Source organism: Rattus norvegicus, chromosome X (genome assembly GCF_021556685.1).
Source record: "Rattus norvegicus strain SHRSP/BbbUtx chromosome X, alternate assembly SHRSP_T2T, whole genome shotgun sequence".
In the NCBI taxonomy this organism is placed as follows: domain Eukaryota; kingdom Metazoa; phylum Chordata; class Mammalia; order Rodentia; family Muridae; genus Rattus; species Rattus norvegicus.
In genome coordinates, this window is record NC_141554.1 from 51,381,990 (window position 1) to 51,401,385 (window position 19,396).

General features: G+C 38.6%; 1 protein-coding gene across 1 annotated transcript in view; it reads right to left on the bottom strand.

Annotated features, from left to right (window-relative positions):
• The window catches only part of Cfap47 (cilia and flagella associated protein 47), a 344,640-nt gene that overhangs the window by 289,650 nt on the left and 35,594 nt on the right, over nt 1-19,396 (bottom strand). The window contains exons 11-13 of the mRNA XM_087600976.1: nt 9,006-9,158; nt 7,442-7,628; nt 7,254-7,350 (exon numbers count right to left, since the gene is read on the bottom strand). Coding sequence (XP_087457102.1) covers nt 7,254-7,350; nt 7,442-7,628; nt 9,006-9,158 — 437 coding nt within the window. The remainder of the gene's footprint in view (nt 1-7,253; nt 7,351-7,441; nt 7,629-9,005; nt 9,159-19,396) is intronic.

Genomic DNA, 19,396 nt, shown 5'->3' on the forward strand with positions numbered 1-19,396 from the left:
AGACATAGAACGAATAAGAGAAGTCATGAACCAAATGGATTTAACAGATATTTAAAGAACATTATATCCTAAAACAAAAGGAAATACCTTCTTCTCACCACCTCATGGTACTTTCTGCAAAATTGTGTCATGTATTCAGTCATAAAACAGGCCTCAACAGACACAGGAAGATAGAAATGATCCCATGCGTCCCATCAGACCACCATGGGCAAAAGCTGGTCTTCAATAACAATAAAAAAACAATGCCAACATATACATGGAAGTTGAACAATGCTCTACTCAATGATAACCTGGTCAAGGAAGAAATAAAGAAAGAAATTAAAGACTTTTTAGAATTTAATGAAAATGAAGATATAATACCCAAACTTATGGGACACAAGGAAAGCTGTGCTAAGAGGAAAACTCATAGCTCTGAGTGCCTGCGGAAAGAAACAGGAGAGAGCATATGTCAGCAGCTTGACAGCACACCTAAAAACAAAAAGATGCAAACATACCCGGGAGGAGTAGAAGGCAGGAAATAATCAAACTCAGAGCTGAAATCAACAAAGTAGAAACAAAAAGGATTATATAAAGAATCAACAGAACCAAAAGTTGGTTCTTTGAGAAAATCAACAAGATAGATAAACCCTTAGCCAGACTAACCAAAGGACACAGAGAGTGTGTCCAAATTAACAAAATCAGAAATGAAAGGGGAGACATAACAACAGAATCAGTGGAAATTCAAAAAATTATCAGATCTTACTACAAAAGCCTATATTCACAAAAACTTGAAGATCTGGAGGAAATGGACAATTTCCTATACAGATAACAGATACCAAAGTTAAATCAAGAGCAGGCAAACCATTTAAACAACCCGATAACCCTTAATCAGTCATTAAAATCTCCCAACAAAAAGAGCCCTGGTCCTGAAGGGTTCAGTGCAGAATTCTATCAGACCTTCATAGAAGACCTCATATCAATACTATCCAAACTATTCCACAAAATTGAAACAGATGGAGTGCTAGCAAATTCCTTCTATGAAGCCACAATTACTCTTACAGCTAAACCACACAAAGACCCAACAAAGAAAGAGAACTTGATACCATTTTCCCTTAAGGATACTGACTCAAAGGTACTCAATAAAATTCTTACAAACCGAATCCAAGAGCACATCAAAACAATCATCCATCATGATCAAGTAGGCTTCATTCTAGGAATGCAGGGATGGTTTAATATACGGAAAACCATCAACATAATCCACTATATACACAAGCTGACAGATAAATACCACATGATCATTTCATTAGATGCTGAGAAAGCATTTGACACCCTTTCATGATAAAAGTCCTGGAAAGAACAGGAATTCAAGACCCATACCTAAACATAGTAAAAGCCAAATACAGCAAACCAGTAGCTAATGTTAAACTAAATGGAGAGAAATGTGAAGCAAACACACTAAAATCAGAGACTAGATAAGGCTGCCCACTCTCTCCCTAATCATTCAATATAGTTCTCAAAATCCTAGCCAGAGAAATCAGAAAACAAAAGGAGATCAAAGGGATACAGATTGGAAATGAAGATATCAAAATATCACTATTTGCAGATGACATGTTAATATATTTAAGTGATCCCAAAAGTTCCACCAGAGAACTACTAAAACTGATAAACACATTCAGCAAAGTGGCTGGGTATAAAATTAACTCAAATTAATCATTACCATTCCTCTACACAAAAGAGAAACAAGCCAAGAAAGAAATTAGGGAAATGACACCCTTCACAATAGTCCCAAATAATATAAAATACCTCGGTATGACTTTAACCAAGCAAATGAAAGATCTGTAAGATAAGAACTTCAAGCCTCTGGAGAAAGAAATTGAACAAGATCTCAGAAGATGGAAAGATCTCCCATGCTTATGGATTGGAAGGATTAATATAATAAAAATGGCCATTTTACCAAAAGCAATGTACAGATTCAATGCAATCCTCATCAAAATTCTAACCCAAGTCTTCATAGAGTTAGACAGAACAATTTTCAAATTCATGTGGAATAACAAAAACACCAGGTTAGCTAAAACTATCCTCAACACTAAAAGGACTTCCAGGGGAATGACTATCCCTGAACTCAAGCAGTATTACAGAGCAGTAGTGGTAAAACTTGTATGGTATTGGTACAGAGACAGGCAGACAGAACAGTGGAATAGAATTGAAGACCCAGAAATGAACCCACACCCTATGGTCACTTGATTTTTGACAAAGGAGCCAAAACCATCCAATGGAAAAAAAGATAGCATTTTCAGCAAATTGTGCTGGTTCAACTGGAGGCCAGCAGGTAGAAGAATGCAGATCGATCCATGCTTATCACCCTGTACAAAGCTTAGCTCCAAGTGGATCAAGGACCTCCACATCAAACCAGATACACTCAAACAAATAGAAGAAAAAGTGGGGAGGAATCTCGAACACATTGGCACTGGAGAAAATTTCCTGGAACAAAACAACAATGTCTTATGCTCTAAGAGCAAGAATCGACAAATGGGATCTCATAAAACTGCAAAGCTTCTGTAAGGCAAGGTACACTGTTGTTAGGACAAATCAGCAACCAACAGATTTGGAAAAGATCTTTACCAATCCTACAACTGAAAGAGGGCTTATATTCAAAATATACAAAGAACCCATGAAGTTAGACCACAGGGAGACAAATAACCCTATTAAAAAATAGGATTCACAGCTAAATGAAGAATTCACAGCTGAGGAATTCCGCATGGCTGAGAAAAAACTAAAGAAAGGTTGGACATCTTTAGTCATAAGGGAAATGCAAATCAAAACAACCCTGAGATTTCACCTCACACCAATGAGAATGGCTATGACCAAAAACTCAGGTGACAACAAATGCTGGCGAGGATGCAGAGAAAGAGGGACACTCCTCCATTGTTGGTGGGATTACAGACTGGTACAACCACTCTGGAAATCAGTCTGTAGGTTCCTCAGAAAATTGGACATTGAACTACCTGAAGACCCAGCTATACTTCTCTTGGGCATATACCCAAAAGATGCCCCAACATATAAAAAAGACACATGCTCCACTTTCTTCATAGCAGCCTTATTTATAATAGCCAGAAGCTGAAAAGAACCCAGATCCCCTTCAAGAGAGGAATGGATACAGAAAAAATGTGGTACATCTACACAATGGAATACTACTCTGCTATCAAAAACAATCACTTTATTAAATTCATAGGCAAATAGATGGAACTGGAAAATATCCTGAGTGAGGTAACCCAATCACAGAAAAACACAAATGGTATGCACTCACTGATAAGTGGATATTAGCCCAAATGCTCGAATTACCCTAGATGCACAGAACACCTGAAATTCAAGAATGACCAAAATGTGGATGCTTTACTCCTTCTTTAAAAGGGAAACGAGAATACCCTTGTGAGGGGTTAGGGAGGCAAAGTTTAGAACAGAGACTGAAGGAACACCCATTCACAGCCTGCTCCACATGTGGCCCATACATATATAGCCACCAAACGAGATAAAATGGATGAAGAAAAGAAGTGCAGACTGACAGGAACTGATGTAGATCTCTCCTGAGAGACACAGCCAGAATACAGCAAATACATAGGCAAATGCCAGCAGCAAACCTCTGAACTGAGAACAGGTCCCCTGTTGAAGGAATTAGAGAAAGGACTGAAAGAGGTGAAGGGACTTGAAACCCCATATGAACAACAATGTCAACCAACCAGAGCTTCCAGGGACTGAGCCACTACCCAAAGACTATACATGAACTGACCATGAGCTCCAACCTCATAGGTAGCAATGAATAGCCTAGTAAGGGCACCAGTGGAAGGGGAAGCCCTTGGTCCTGACAAGACTGAACCCCCCAGTGAACTTGATTATTGCGGGAAGGGTGGTAATGGGGGGAGGATCGTGAACGGAACACCCATATGGAAGGGGGGGGGGAGGAGTTAGGGAAATGTTGACCTGGAAACCTGGAAAGGGAATAGCAATTAAAATGTAAATAAGAAATACCCTATTTAATAAAGATGGAAAAAAATAGTAATTTTCAACAACACAGGATTAATTTCCTAAGCATTCCCATTCGAAGGCCAAAGGCTTTCACTGTAATAATTATATATAATATAATTATAATATAATAATTCATAATTATATATGATCCCATATTTATTTTGAGACAAGAGTGAACTATGTAACCAAGGTCAATTTTGAATTCACAATGTTCATGTTTGTGGATATATTCAGAATATGCATTATCACCTCACATTGTTTTCAAACTGCTAATTGTAATAGTTTGTCATAAGTAATATACTAACTATATTTAAATATACAATTTCTTTAGTACTGACATACATGCACAAATGTTAATACTGACCACTCCAAAACATTTTCTTGTAAGTCATTACCTTTATTCCCTCTCACTAGTCCCACAATATTTCTTAGAATGTTCACATTCATTACTATACATTAGTTTTCTTTCTAGAGTTTCTTTAAATTATATTTATTTATTTATTTATTCATTCATTCATTCATTCATTCACTTATGTGTGTGTTTGTATGCCTGTCTCTGTCTCTGTCTGTCTCTCCCTCCCTCCTTCCCTCCCTCCCACCCTCCCTCTGGGCATGTATAAGGGTGTGCCACAGCACATGTGTGGAAGTCAGAAGACAAAACAAATGTTATTTTTCATAACAATAAGAATTCTGAGAACCAACTTCGGGTCTTTAAGCTTAAGAGGAAGCATATTTACTCAGCAAGCCATCTCAATTATGCCCACTTTCTATAGTTTTACATGAATACAATTATCTCATACATAATAAATTTTATGGATTCTTTCTCATAGTGAATTTTTGAGATATTCATCCATTTCTAAATAAATTTTTCATACTTCTATATTACTATGTAGTGTTATGTGATGCTTATTTTCAACTGTCAACTCGACTCAGTCTACAGTAACCTAAAAAAGAGTCTGACTGGATCACAGTTTGTGTAGACAAGATCAGTTTGTGGGCATGTCTGAGGGAATTTACCTTGATCACCTTAGATGGTATGAGACAACATGGCCCACTATGGGTGGAACCATACCTGAAGTTGAAGTTGTGGAATGGATGAGTGCGAAAGTCACTAAAGAATGTATTCAGTCATTTCTTTCTGCTCTTCACTATAGAAAAGATATGGTTAGCTGTCCTGAGCTCCTGCTCAGTACAATAGTGTACTGAATCCTATAATTTTGAGTTAAATAAATATTTCCCCCTTAGGTTTCTTTTTATAAGGCAGCTCTTTTTTTTTTTTCGGGACTGGGGGCCGAACCCAGGACCTTGTGCTTTCTAGGCAAGCGCTCTACCACTGAGCCAAATCCCCAACCCCTATAAGGCAACTTTTATAAAGGACAACACTTAATTGGCACTAGCTTATAGTTTCAGAGTTTCAGTCCATTATCACCATGGCAGGAAGAATGGCAGAATCCAGGCAGACATAGCACTGGAGAAGGAGCTGCGACTTCTGTATCTTGTTTTGAAGCAGTCAGAAGACCATCTTCCAGGCAGCTAGGAGGAGGGTCTCAAAGTCCACCCCCACAGTGATATACTTCCTCTAACAAGGCCACACCTATTCCAAAAGGTTACACTCCCTAACAGTGCCACTTCCTGGGCCAAGCATAGTAAAACTATCATACTTTTCCTTCACGGTTTACTTTTAGTCATCTACTAAATTTATAGTATCATCTCATTTTGGTTTAATTTTGCATGCCCTTAAAATCTAACAACGTATATTTTAATATGTGAGAAATACAATTATGTATTTTCTTTAATAAACTGTCTATTAAATTTTTAGCCTATTTGTTAAACTTTAGTTGTGTTTTCTTAAGTTTTATTATATATATACATATATATGTATATATATATTAGTTAAAAATAAACTTTCAGATGCACAATTTATTTTAGTCACAGGTGTTTTTATTCCCCTATTATTATCTTTACAGAAAAGCAAAAATACTTAGCTTTGATTAATATCTGAATTTTTAGATGTTTTGTCAATTATGCTTTTATTTTTAAAATGAAAACATTTTATTTTCCCAAAGTTAATGATATTTTCATATAGATAGATACATATCCCTCTATAAAAATAATGAGTTTTGATCCATTTCTGCCAGTTTTTTAAAGATAAAACTAACAATATTTGTACATGTTACACCATGCTCCATGTTGTCAAATACATGTGCATTATTAAAGGATTGAATAAATCTAACTGTAATATCTATCACCTCACACAGTCAATTTTATGGTGCAAACATTTATACATTATCACGACTGATTTTTCAATTACATAAAATTTTGTCATTAACTGTAGTCACAACACTAAACAATAGCTCTCCAGAACTTATACTAAATGAAGCTTTGCATCCTTTGACAAACATTCCTATTTTGTTCTCTATCTCACACAAACCCTGGGAAAAACTAGATTATTCTTTGCTTTTATAGGCCCAAGTGCTTCTTTTAATTCCATAAAACACAAGATAATGTGGCATTTGTCTTGGTGTGCATGATTTATTTCAGAGCCTTTCATATTGAATTCCTTTAGAAAAAAATTTCAGAATTTCTTTTTTAACATAATTATATTCTATTTTATCAACATATCACATTTTTCTTATTTTTAACTGCATATTTTAACCTGTGGGACATATTTTATTTATGTCTACATTGTAAAATAATAAATAATGATAACTACCATATGTCTCACCTCATGAACTTGATAACTATCTATTAGATAGGCTCAAAACTTTACTCTCAGCAATGTTCATGTGTGCATTATCTTTTTAAATTGTAACTACCAAGTTGACAGCAGATCTTGAAGACAAGAATACCTGTAAACTGGGATTGGGGATTGAGGCAATCTTTCTTGATCTAAGTCTTGGACTATTATCTGCTAGCCTGAGCACAGAGCTATCACCCATGTGTCTTTGGTCCTAGTAGAGATTCACTTAGGAAGCGAAGGTCAAAGCTCTCACAATGACACATCTGTCCAAGAACAGTTGCACAATTACTGTTGTCTTCCTATTCTACCATTTTAATGAAATCTTCTTTTGAGAGGCAGGGAGAATACAATATAAATCGTGTAGATAGGGATATGAGTAGGATCTAGAAAGAGCTGGTGGGGGTTATGATCAAATATATCGTATAAAAATAATAAAATCAATACACACACACATGCAAAAACAACCAACTAACCAACAAAAAGAACATAGCATATTTATGCATAATCTTACCAACTATTACTTGATGAATTTGCTTTGGTGTCAAAACTTTGCTGCAGTCATGTTTTTCTTGGTGAGTAGTTGGCTTCGATTTAAGCCCTCTGCTGATCTGTTTTTCCAAAATTAATCATTCAATATTAGTAAGAGACATTTGTAGAATTATCGTAATGTGAAAAGAAAATGGAAAGCATTGCACATGCCTTTCTCTGCAGAGATTCTGACTCTCTGGATGCTATTTTCTTGGTGCTCAACAATCTTTTAGCTTTGACAGAAGTTTTTGAAGAAGAAGGTATTTCTTCTATTTCTGATTGAGATAGTGATGGTGACCTTAGACCAGATGATGGCTGCATGCCAATATCTACTTCATTAACTAGTAACTTGCGTTCCCTATTTAAAAAAATAATAAAGATGATATGATATTATTTATTACTAATTACATATTATGTATTATTATAATTACCATTATTAATAATAATAGCATCATAACAATAATAATAATGAGTAATTGAGGAAGTTCTTCAGAAAATATAGTAATAAGTGCAAATATCCTCCAGGGGAACACTATTATAGCCTTATCTATATCTATTTACGTGAATTGGTATACTAATCTGCAGGTTTGCTTCCACTGTGTGGCCTCAACTCTTCTTAAATGCCTCACAGAGGAAGTTATATACAAACTTTTATCTCTGTCACATTCAAAAGGGAAAACACAGTCACTGAGTGTTTTAGAGCAAAGTAAAATGTATCTGTGGTTCAAGATGAAAACAATAATTGATGTCATTTATGTTCAAAAGAATCTTGCCATCGGAGTAAGTACACACTTAATCTGAAATATATCAACTCTTCCCCTAATGTTTGTACTCTGATTCTAACATCTTATACAACATTGTCTTGGAAATATACTTTTAGTGAACTACTTATAGAAGAATCCCTGCCTTGAGGTCTTCCACTAGGAAAAAAAAAACTACCTGAGATAACTCCAAATAAAAAGTTAGCAAAAAACATGCAAATTATTCATATGAAGAGATTTATCCAGAATATACACATAACAACAACAAAAAAAACCTCAACAACAGCCCTTCAATAAACAAATTAAGCTCTATATAAATTCAATGAATGCATACTTAAAAAAAAAGGCCCACAAAATTTACTTTATAATGCTCAGTGTCTTTAACCACCAGAAAAACAAGAATCAAAATGTCACTGAGATTATTAAAATGGGTATTATTAAAATGACAAAACAATGTTAAAAAGAAGTGAAGAAATGCAAATCCAAAAATATTGGGGGTTACATACAGCCACCGTGGAAAATGATATGGGAAAACTCAAAGCTCCAAAAAAAGTAATGACAAGAAAATTAAAATTCCATTTCCTTGATTTGACTCAAATACATTTCATATGTATCCTCAAATGTCCAAATATAATTCATAAATATCTTTAAATATTACATTGATCAAAAGTTATAAAACTGTTTATGATGACAATAACAAATACCCTGATTTGATGATTATATTCAATTATTATACTGTACTGCCCAAATTTATGAGACTTGAGGCCACAGGCAGTGGGGAGGTCTGGTAGGGTGGAGTAATAGGGACAACCTATGAAAGACAGGGGAGAAAAATCTAATGAATGATTGTCACAGTGTGAACAGGTTGGGGGGAGATAATGCCTAGACTAGACTATAAGAAAAGATTAGTGAATACCAATAAAATTAAAAAAAAATCTGGTTTTTAGACACAATGTTTGAAGAACTAACTTTACCTCAGTGCTTCTTTGTGTAGGCGTACAGTTCTTAAATTGTTAATATAGTTTGTGTAGTAATCTCGATGTGCTTTTCTTTCCAGTTTTTCCAAATCAGTGTATTCATAATCAGGATCTGTATAATCATACCTTGGCATCTTTGTGAAAATTGTTCTATAAGATAAACAAGGTATTCTGTTAAAATCCACACATTAACCTTTTCAATCAAGATTTAGCAAATACCTATTAGTCATTTTAAATGTCAAGTCAGAGGCATTAAATAGTGCATTAGGACCAACTGCATATTATGTGAAGTATGAAGACAGCACTGCATATAGATCTAGAGTGAGGGTAATATATAACTATATGTACACAAACACGCACACAATACACACACTCACTATCTATCTGTCTATCTATCTATCTATCTATCTATCTATCTATCTATCTATTATGGGAAAAACAGACCCTTATGTTCCAGAGAACAAAAAAAGGTTTCTGACTATTAGAGGTTTTCAGGGAGTGGATTAGATTAGAAAAATAGAGAAAGAAAAACACTGATTTTTTTTTTACCAAACACACTATTATTAGATTATATATTATCTAGGTACCTTCCCTCTCCCAAAAATAAGAATCATGGAAAAAGCTCTGTGGCTCTATAAGATTGAGAACTACTAAGAAATTTTGCTGTGGTGTAGGCTAACAATCTTTTACATTTCATTGCAAAATAGATCTATGATAATACTGAACTGATTTTCCCAATGCCAAGACTAAGGCTGGGCCAGCATAAATCATATGATATAAGGTTATCCACTCCCTAAAGACGTATGGAACTAGAACATGTCATTCTGAGTGTGGTAACACAATCACAAAATATCACACATGGTATGAAATCATTGATAAGTGGATATTAGCCCAAAAGCTCAGAATAAAAACACAGACCACATGAAGTTCAAGAAGAAGAAAGACAAAAGTGTAGATCCTTCAGTACTTCTTAGAACAGGGAACAAAATACTCACAGGAAGAGATACAGAGACAAATTGTGGAGGAGAGACTGAAGGAAAGGCAATTCAGACATTGCCACACATGGGAATACATTCCATATACAGTCAACAAAACAAGGTACTATTACGGATGCCAATAGGTGCATGCTGACAGGAGACTGATATAGCTGAGCCTGACAAATACAAAGGCGGATGCTCACAATCAACCACTGAACTGAGAACATAGTTCCCAATGAGAGAGTTAGTGAAAAGATTAAGGTAGCTGTTTTGTTCTCAAACAAAGAACAAAAATATCAACCAACCAAATCTCCAGGAGCTCCCAGAGTGTAAACTACCAACCTAAGAGAACACATGGAGCAACCCATGGCTCCAGCTGCATACGTGGCAGAGGATAAGCTTTATCAGGCATCAATGGAAAAAAGAGGCCCTTAGTCCTGTCAAGGTTCAGTGACACAGTGTAGGAGAATGCCAGGGCAGAGAAGCAGGAGGAAGGAGGTGGCACCCAAATCCCATGGGGTGGGGAGCTGGACACTCAGAGGAACAGATAATCCTGAGAGCCCAGAGGAGACCACAACTTCCACTCACAATTCCTGGCCCAAGAGGAACCTGCCTAGTGTCCTCTGGATGCAAGAATATAGGAGCAGTCAGCAGCAGGAAACTTCTGGATTCTGCCTGCACCCAGAACTAAACTGAACCTGTCCCACAGCTCCCAGCACACAAATCCTGTTGGGGAGAGAGCTGAGTCCTCAGAAGTTTGGCAAATCCTCAGACCTAAGAGGAGCAAACTGCTTTTGCCCATATTAAAGATCCAAGAGGAACTGGCCCTGTGCCCTCTATGACCTCTGTGCACTGGGACCGGAGAACTGTCAGGGGCAGGACACTACAGGTTTCTGCCTGCACTGAGAGCAGAAAGCCAGTAAACAGGAGCTCTGACACACCTGAGAGCAGAGGTAAGACCAACTCTTCAGCTCCAAGCGACCCACCTGGAGGCTTCAGAACACACAAACCTAGGAGCAGCTTCTCTGTTCCCAGATCTAGCTGAAAGAAAACAAGTCTACAGGAGCAATGACACACAGGCCTACAGGAGGGACAAACCACTCTCAGAGACAGCAAAAGAAGCTAACACCAGAGACATCATGGGGGTCAGATGCAAGTATAGGAAACTATGCAACAGAAACCAAGGCTACTTAGCATCATCAGAGCTCAGTTCTACCACAAAAACAAATATTGCATATCCCAAAAGATCAGAAAGGAAAGATTTGTATTTAAAATCACATCTCATGATGATGATAGAGGACTTTAAGAAAGACATAAATAACTCCCTTAAAGATATAAGGGCTGTTTACCAGGAGTCCCAAACCCGCAGATCCTGGCCCGCAGCAGCTCTCTGCTCCCAAACCCCGTGGGAGAGAGACCTCACCGCCTGGTCGGGTGGGCACTCCTGAGGCTGCAGAGCGGAAGAGCTCACCGACAGTGCCCACCACTGCCCACATCCCCGGCCCAAGAGGAAACTGTATACTGCCTCTGGGTTCCCATAGAGGAGGGCCCAAGAGCAGCAGGACCACTGCGCCTGAGACACCGCCATAACCTGAAGAGAGCTACCGGATAAACAGTTCTCTGCACCCAAATCCCGTGGGAGGGAGAGCTAAACCTTCAGCTGGGCAGACAAGCCTGGGAAACCAGAAGAGACGGCATTCTACACACATCTCTGACGCCAGAGGAAAACACCCCATGAGCAAACTTGAGCCTGGGGACCACAGGTAAGACCAACTTCTCTGCTGCAGGTGAGCTCCCTGGTGAACTCCAGACACAGACCCACAGGAACAGCTGAAGACCTGTAGATAGGAAATACTACACGCCCGAAAGCAGAACACTCTGTCCCCATAACTGGCTGAAAGAAAACAGGAAAACAGGTCTACAGCACTCCTGACACACAGGCTTACAGGACAGTCTAGCCACTGTCAGAAATAGAAGAACAAAGTAACACTAGAGATAATCTGATGGCGAGAGGCAAGCGCAGGAACACAAGCAACAGAAACCAAGACTACATGGCATCATCGGAGCCCAAATCTCCCACCAAAGCAAACACGAAATATCCAAACACACCAGAAAAGCAAGATGTAGTTTCAAAATCATATTTGACCATGATGCTGGAGGACTTCAAGAAAGACATGAAGAACTCCCTTAGAGAACAAGTAGAAGCCTACAGAGAGGAATTGCAAAAATCCTTGAAAGAATTCCAGGAAAACATGATCAAAAAGTTGAAGGAATTAAAAAAGGAAATAGAACCAATCAAGAAAGAACACATGGAAACAACCCTGGATATAGAAAACCAAAAGAAGAGACAAGGAGCTGTAGATACGAGCTTCACCAACAGAATACAAGAGATGGAAGAGAGAATCTCAGGAGCAGAAGAGTCCATAGAAATCATTGACTCAACTGTCAAAGATAATGTAAAGCAGAAAAAGCTACTGGCCTAAAACATACAGGAAATCCAGGACTCGATGAGAAGATCAAACCTAAGGATAATAGGTATAGAAGAGAGTGAAAACTCCCAGCTCAAAGGACCAGTAAATATCTTCAACAAAATCATAGAAGAAAACTTCCCTAACCTAAAAAAGGAGATACCCATAGGCATACAAGAAGCCTACAGAACTCCAAATAGATTGGACCAGAAAAGAAACACCTCCCGACACATAATAGTCAAAACACCAAACACACAAAATAAAGAAAGAATATTAAAAGCAGTAAGGGAAAAAGGTCAAGTAACATATAAAGGCAGACCTATCAGAATCACACCAGACTTTTCGACAGAGACTATGACAGCCAGAAGATCCTGGACAGATGTCATACAAACCCTAAGAGAACACAAATGCCAGCCCAGGTTACTGTATCCTGCAAAACTCTCAATTAACATAGATGGAGAAACCAAGATATTCCATGACAAAACCAAATTTACACAATATCTTTCTACAAATCCAGCACTACAAAGGATAATAAATGGTAAAGCCCAACATAAGGAGGCAAACTATACCCTAGAAGAAGCAAAAAACTAATCATCTTGGCAACAAAACAAAGAGAAGAAGAGCACACAAACATAACCTCATATCCAAATATGAATATAACAAGAAGCAATATTCACTGTTCCTTAATATCTCTCAACATCAATGGCCTCAACTCCCCAATAAAAAGACATAGACTAACAAACTGGATACACAACGAGGACCCTGCATTCTGCTGCCTACAGGAAACACACCTCAGAGACAAAGACAGATACTACCTCAGAGTGAAAGGCTGGAAAACAACTTTCCAAGCAAATGGTCAGAAGAAGCAAGCTGGAGTAGCCATTCTAATATCAAATAGAATCAATTTTCAACTAAAAGTCATCAAAAAAGATAAGGAAGAACACTTCATATTCATCAATGGAAAAATCCACCAAGATGAACTCTCAATCCTAAATATCTATGCCCCAAATACAAGGGCACCTACATACGTAAAAGAAACCTTATTAAAGCTCAAAACACACATTGCACCTCACACAATAATAGTAGGAGATTTCAACACCCCACTCTCATCAATGGACAGATCATGGAAACAGAAATATAACTGAGACGTAGACAGACTAAGAGAAGTCATGAGCCAGATGGACTTAACAGATATTTATAGAACATTCTATCCTAAAGCAAAAGGATATACCTTCTTCTCAGCTCCTCATGATACTTTCTCCAAAATTGACCATATAATTGGTCAAAAAACGGGCCTCAACAAGTACAGAAAGATAGAAATAATCCCATGTGTGCAGTCGGACCACCACGGCCTAAAACTGGTCTTCAAAAACAATAAGGGAAGAATGCCCACATATGCGTGGAAATTGAACAATGCTCTACTCAATGATAACCCGGTCAAGGAAGAAATAAAGAAAGAAATTAAAGACTTTTTAGAATTTAATGAAAATGAAGCTACAACATACCGAAACTTATGGGACACAATGAAAGCTGTGCTAAGAGGAAAACTCATAGTGCTGAGTGCCTGCAGAAAGAAACAGGAGAGAGCATATGTCAGCAGCTTGACAGTACACCTAAAAGATCTAGAACAAGAAGGAGCAAATACACCCAGGAGGAGTAGAAGGCAGGAAATAATCAAACTCAGAGCTGAAATCAACCAAGTAGAAACAAAATGGACCATAGAAAGAATCAACAGAACCAAAAGTTTGTTCTATGAGAAAATCAACAAGATAGATAAACCCTTAGCCAAACTAACGAGAGGACACAGAGAGTGTGTCCAAATTAACAAAATCAGAAATGAAAACGGGGATATAACTACAGATTCAGAGGAAATTAAAAAAATCATCAGATCTTACTATAAAAGCCTATATTCAACAAAACTTGAAAATCTGCAGGAAATGGACAATTTCCTAGACAGATACGAGGTACCGAAGTTAAATCAGGAATGGATAAACCAGTTAAACAACCCCATAACTCCTAAAGAAATAGAAGCAGTCATTCAAGTTCTCCCAACCAAAAAGAGCCCAGGTCCAGACGGGTTTAGTGCAGAATGCTATCAGACCTTCATAGAAGACCTCATACCAATACTATCCAAACTATTCCGCAAAATTGAAACAGATGGAGCACTACAGAATTCCTTCTATGAAGCCACAATTACTCTTATACCTAAGCCACACAAAGACCCAACAAAGAAAGAGAACTTCAGACCAATTTCCCTTATGAATATCGACGCAAAAATACTCAATAAAATTCTGGCAAACCAAATCCAAGAGCACATCAAAGCAATCATCTACCATGATCAAGTAGGCTTCATCCCAGGCATGCAGGGATGGTTTATTATACGGAAAACCATCAACGTGATCCATTATATAAACAAACTGAAAGATCAAAACCACATGATCATTTCATTAGATGCTGAGAAAACATTTGACAAAATTCAACACCCCTTCAGGATAAAAGTCCTGGAAAGAATAGGAATTCAAGGCCCATACCTAAACATAGTAAAAGTCATATACAGCAAACCAGTTGCTAACATTAAACTAAATGGAGAGAAACTTGAAGCAATCCCACTAAAATCAGGGACAAGACAAGGCTGCCTACTCTCTCCCTACTTATTCAATATAGTTCTTGAAGTTCTAGCCAGAGCAATCAGACAACAAAAGGAGGTCAAGGGGATACAGATCAGAAAAGAAGAGGTCAAAATATCACTATTTGCAGATGATATGATAGTATATTTAAGTGATCCCAAAAGTTCCACCAGGGAACTACTAAAGCTGATAAACAACTTCAGAAAAGTGGCTGGGTATAAGATTAACTCAAATAAATCAGTAGCCTTCCTCTACACAAAAGAGAAACAAGCCGAGAAAGAAATTAGGGAAATGACACCCTTCATAATAGACACAAATAATATAAAGTACCTCGGTGTGACTTTAATCAAGCAAGTAAAAGATCTGTACAATAAGAACTTCAAGACACTGAGGAAAGAAATTGAAGAAGACCTCAGAAGATGGAAAGATCTCCCATGCTCATGGATTGGCAGGATTAATATAGTAAAAATGGCCATTTTACCAAAAGCAATCTACAGATTCAATGCAATCCCCATCAAAATACCAATCCAATTCTTCAAAGAGTTAGACAGAACAATTTGCAAATTCATCTGGAATAACAAAAAACCCAGGATAGCTAAAGCTATCCTCAACAATAAAAGGACTTCAGGGGGAATCACTATCCCTGAACTCAAGCAGTATTACAGAGCAATAGTGATAAAAACTGCATGGTATTGGTACAGAGACAGACAGATAGACCAATGGAATAGAATTGAAGACCCAGAAATGAACCCACACACCTATGGTCACTTGATTTTTGACAAAGGAGACAAAACCATCCAATGGAAAAAAGATAGCATTTTCAGCAAATGGTGCTGGTTCAACTGGAGGGCAACATGTAGAAGAATGCAGATCGATCCATGCTTATCACCCTGTACAAAGCTTGAGTCCAAGTGGATCAAGGACCTCCACATCAAACCAGACACACTCAAACTAATAGAAGAAAAACTAGGGAAGCATCTGGAACACATGGGCACTGGAAAAAATTTCCGGAACAAAACACCAATGGCTTATGCTCTAAGATCAAGAATAGACAAATGGGATCTCATAAAACTGCAAAGCTTCTGTAAGGAAAAGGACACTGTGGTTAGGACAAAACAGCCAAGAGATTGGGAAAAGATCCTTACCAATCCTACAACAGATAGAGGCCTTATATCCAAAATATACAAAGAACTCAAGAAGTTAGATCGCAGGGAGACAAATAACCCTATTAAAAAATGGGGTTCAGAGCTAAACAATTCACAGCTGAGGAATGCCGAATGGCTGAGAAACACCTCAGGAAATGCTCAACATCTTTAGTCATAAGGGAAATGCAAATCAAAAAACCCTGAGATTTCACCTCTCACCAGTGAGAATGGCTAAGATCAAAAACTCAGGTGATAGCAGATGCTGGCGAGGATGGGGAGGAAGAGGAACACTCCTCCATTGTTGGTGGGATTGCAGACTGGTACAACCATTCTGGAAATCAGTCTCGAGGTTCCTCAGAAAATTGGATATTGAACTGCCTGACGATCCAGCTATACCTCTCTTGGGCATATACCCACAAGATGCCACAACATATAAAAAAGACACGTGCTCCACTATGTTCATTGCAGCCTTATTTATAATAGCCAGAAGCTGGAAAGAACACAGATGCCCTTCAACAGAGGAATGGATACAGAAAATGTGGTACATCTACACAATGGAATATTACTCAGCTATCAAAAACAATGACTTTATGAAATTCGTAGGCAAATGGTTGGAACTGGAAAATATCATCCTGAGTGAGGTAACCCAATCACACAAAAACACACATGGTATGCACTCATTGATAAGTGGCTATTAGCCCAAATGCTTGAATTACCCTAGATGCCTAGAACAAATGAAACTCAAGACGGATGATCAAAATGTGAATGCTTCACTCCTTCTTTAAAAGGGGAACAAGAATACCCTTGGCAGGGAATAGAGGGGCAATGATTAAAACAGACACAGACATGTAGAAGAATGCAGATCGATCCATGCTTATCACCCTGTACAAAGCTTAAGTCCAAGTGGATCAAGGACCTCCACATCAAACCAGACACACTCAAACTAATAGAAGAAAAACTAGGGAAGCATCTGGAACACATGGGCACTGGAAAAAATTTCCTGAACAAAACACCAATGGCTTATGCTCTAAGATCAAGAATCGACAAATGGGATCTCATAAAACTGCAAAGCTTCTGTAAGGCAAAGGACACTGTGGTTAGGACAAAACGGCAACCAACAGATTGGGAAAAGATCTTTACCAATCCTACAACAGATAGAGGCCTTATATCCAAAATATACAAAGAACTCAAGAAGTTAGACCGCAGGGAAACAAATAACCCTATTAAAAAATGGGGTTCAGAGCTAAACAAATAATTCACAGCTGAGGAATGCCGAATGGCTGAGAAACACCTAAAGAAATGTTCAACATCTTTAGTCATAAGGGAAATGCAAATCAAAACAACCCTGAGATTTCACCTCACACCAGTGCGATTGGCTAAGATCAAAAACTCAGGTGACAGCAAATGCTGGCGAGGATGTGGAGAAAGAGGAACACTCCTCCATTGTTGGTGCAATTGCTGACTGGTACAACCATTCTGGAAATCAGTCTGGAGGTTCCTCAGAAAATTGGACATTGAACTGCCTGAGGATCCAGCTATACCTCTCTTGGGCATATACCCAAAAGATGCCTCAACATATAAAAGAGACACGTGCTCCACTATGTTCATTGCAGCCTTATTTATAATAGCCAGAAGCTGGAAAGAACCCAGATGCCCTTCAACAGAGGAATGGATACAGAAAATGTGGTAAATCTACACAATGGAATATTACTCAGCTATCAAAAACAACGAGTTTATGAAATTCGTAGGCAAATGGTTGGAACTGGAAAATATCATCCTGAATGAGGTAACCCAATCACACAAAAACACACATGGTATGCACTCATTGATAAGTGGCTATTAGCCCAAATGCTTGAATTACCCTAGATCCCTAGAACAAACGAAACTCAAGACGGTGATCAAAATGTGAATGCTTCACTCCTTCTTTAAATGAGGAAAAAGAATACCCTTGGCAGGGAAGGGAGAGGCAAAGATTAAAACAGAGACTGAAGGAACACCCATTCAGAGCCTGCCCCACATGTGGCCCATACATATACAGCCACCCAATTAGACAAGATGGATGAAGCAAAGAAGTGCAGACTGACAGGAGCCGGATGTAGATCGCTCCTGAGAGACACAGCCAGAATACAGCAAATACAGAGGCGAATGCCAGCAGCAAACCACTGAACTGAGAATAGGTCCCCTATTGAAGGAATCAGAGAAAGAACTGGAAGAGCTTGAAGGGGCTCGAGACCCCAAAAGTACAACAATGCCAAGCAACCAGAGCTTCCAGGGACTAAGCCACTACCTAAAGACTATACATGGACTGACCCTGGACTCTGACCCCATAGGTAGCATTGAATATCCTAGTAAGAGCACCAGTGGAAGGGGAAGCCCTGGGTCCTGCTAAGACTGAACCCCCAGTGAACTAGTCTATGGGGGGAGGGCGGCAATGGGGGGAGGGTTGGGAGGGGAACACCCATAAGGAAGGGGAGGGGGGAGGGGGATGTTTGCCCGGAAACCGGGAAAGGGAATAACACTCGAAATGTCTATAAGAAATACTCAAGTTAATAAAAAAAAAAAAAAAAAAACAGACACAGAAGGAACACCCATTCAGAGCCTGCCCCACATGTGGCCCATACATATACAGCCATCCAATTAGACAAGATGGATGAAGCAAAAGAAGTGCAGGCCGACAGGAGCCGGATGTCGATCTCTTCTGAAAGACACAGCCAGAATACAGCAAACACAGAGGCGAATGCCAGCAGCAAACCACTGAACTGAGAATAGAACCCCCGTTGCAGGAATCAGAGAAAGAAGTAGAAGAGCTTCAAGGGGCTCGAGACACCATATGTACAACAATGCCAAGCTACCAGAGCTTCCAGGGACTAAGCCACTACCTAAAGTTTATACATGGACTGACCCTGGACTCTAACCTCATAAGAAGCAATGAATATCCTAATAAGATCACCAGTGGAAGGGGAAGGCCTGGGTCCTGCTAAGACTGAACCCCCAGTGAACTAGATTGTTGGGGGGAGGGTGGCAATGGGGGGAGGATGGGGAGGGGAACACCCATAAAGAAGGGGAGGGGGGAGGGCGATGTTTGCCCGGAAACCGGGAAAGGGAATAACACTCGAAATGTATACAAGAAATACTCAAGTTATTAAAAAAAAAACTTAATTGATAACAAGA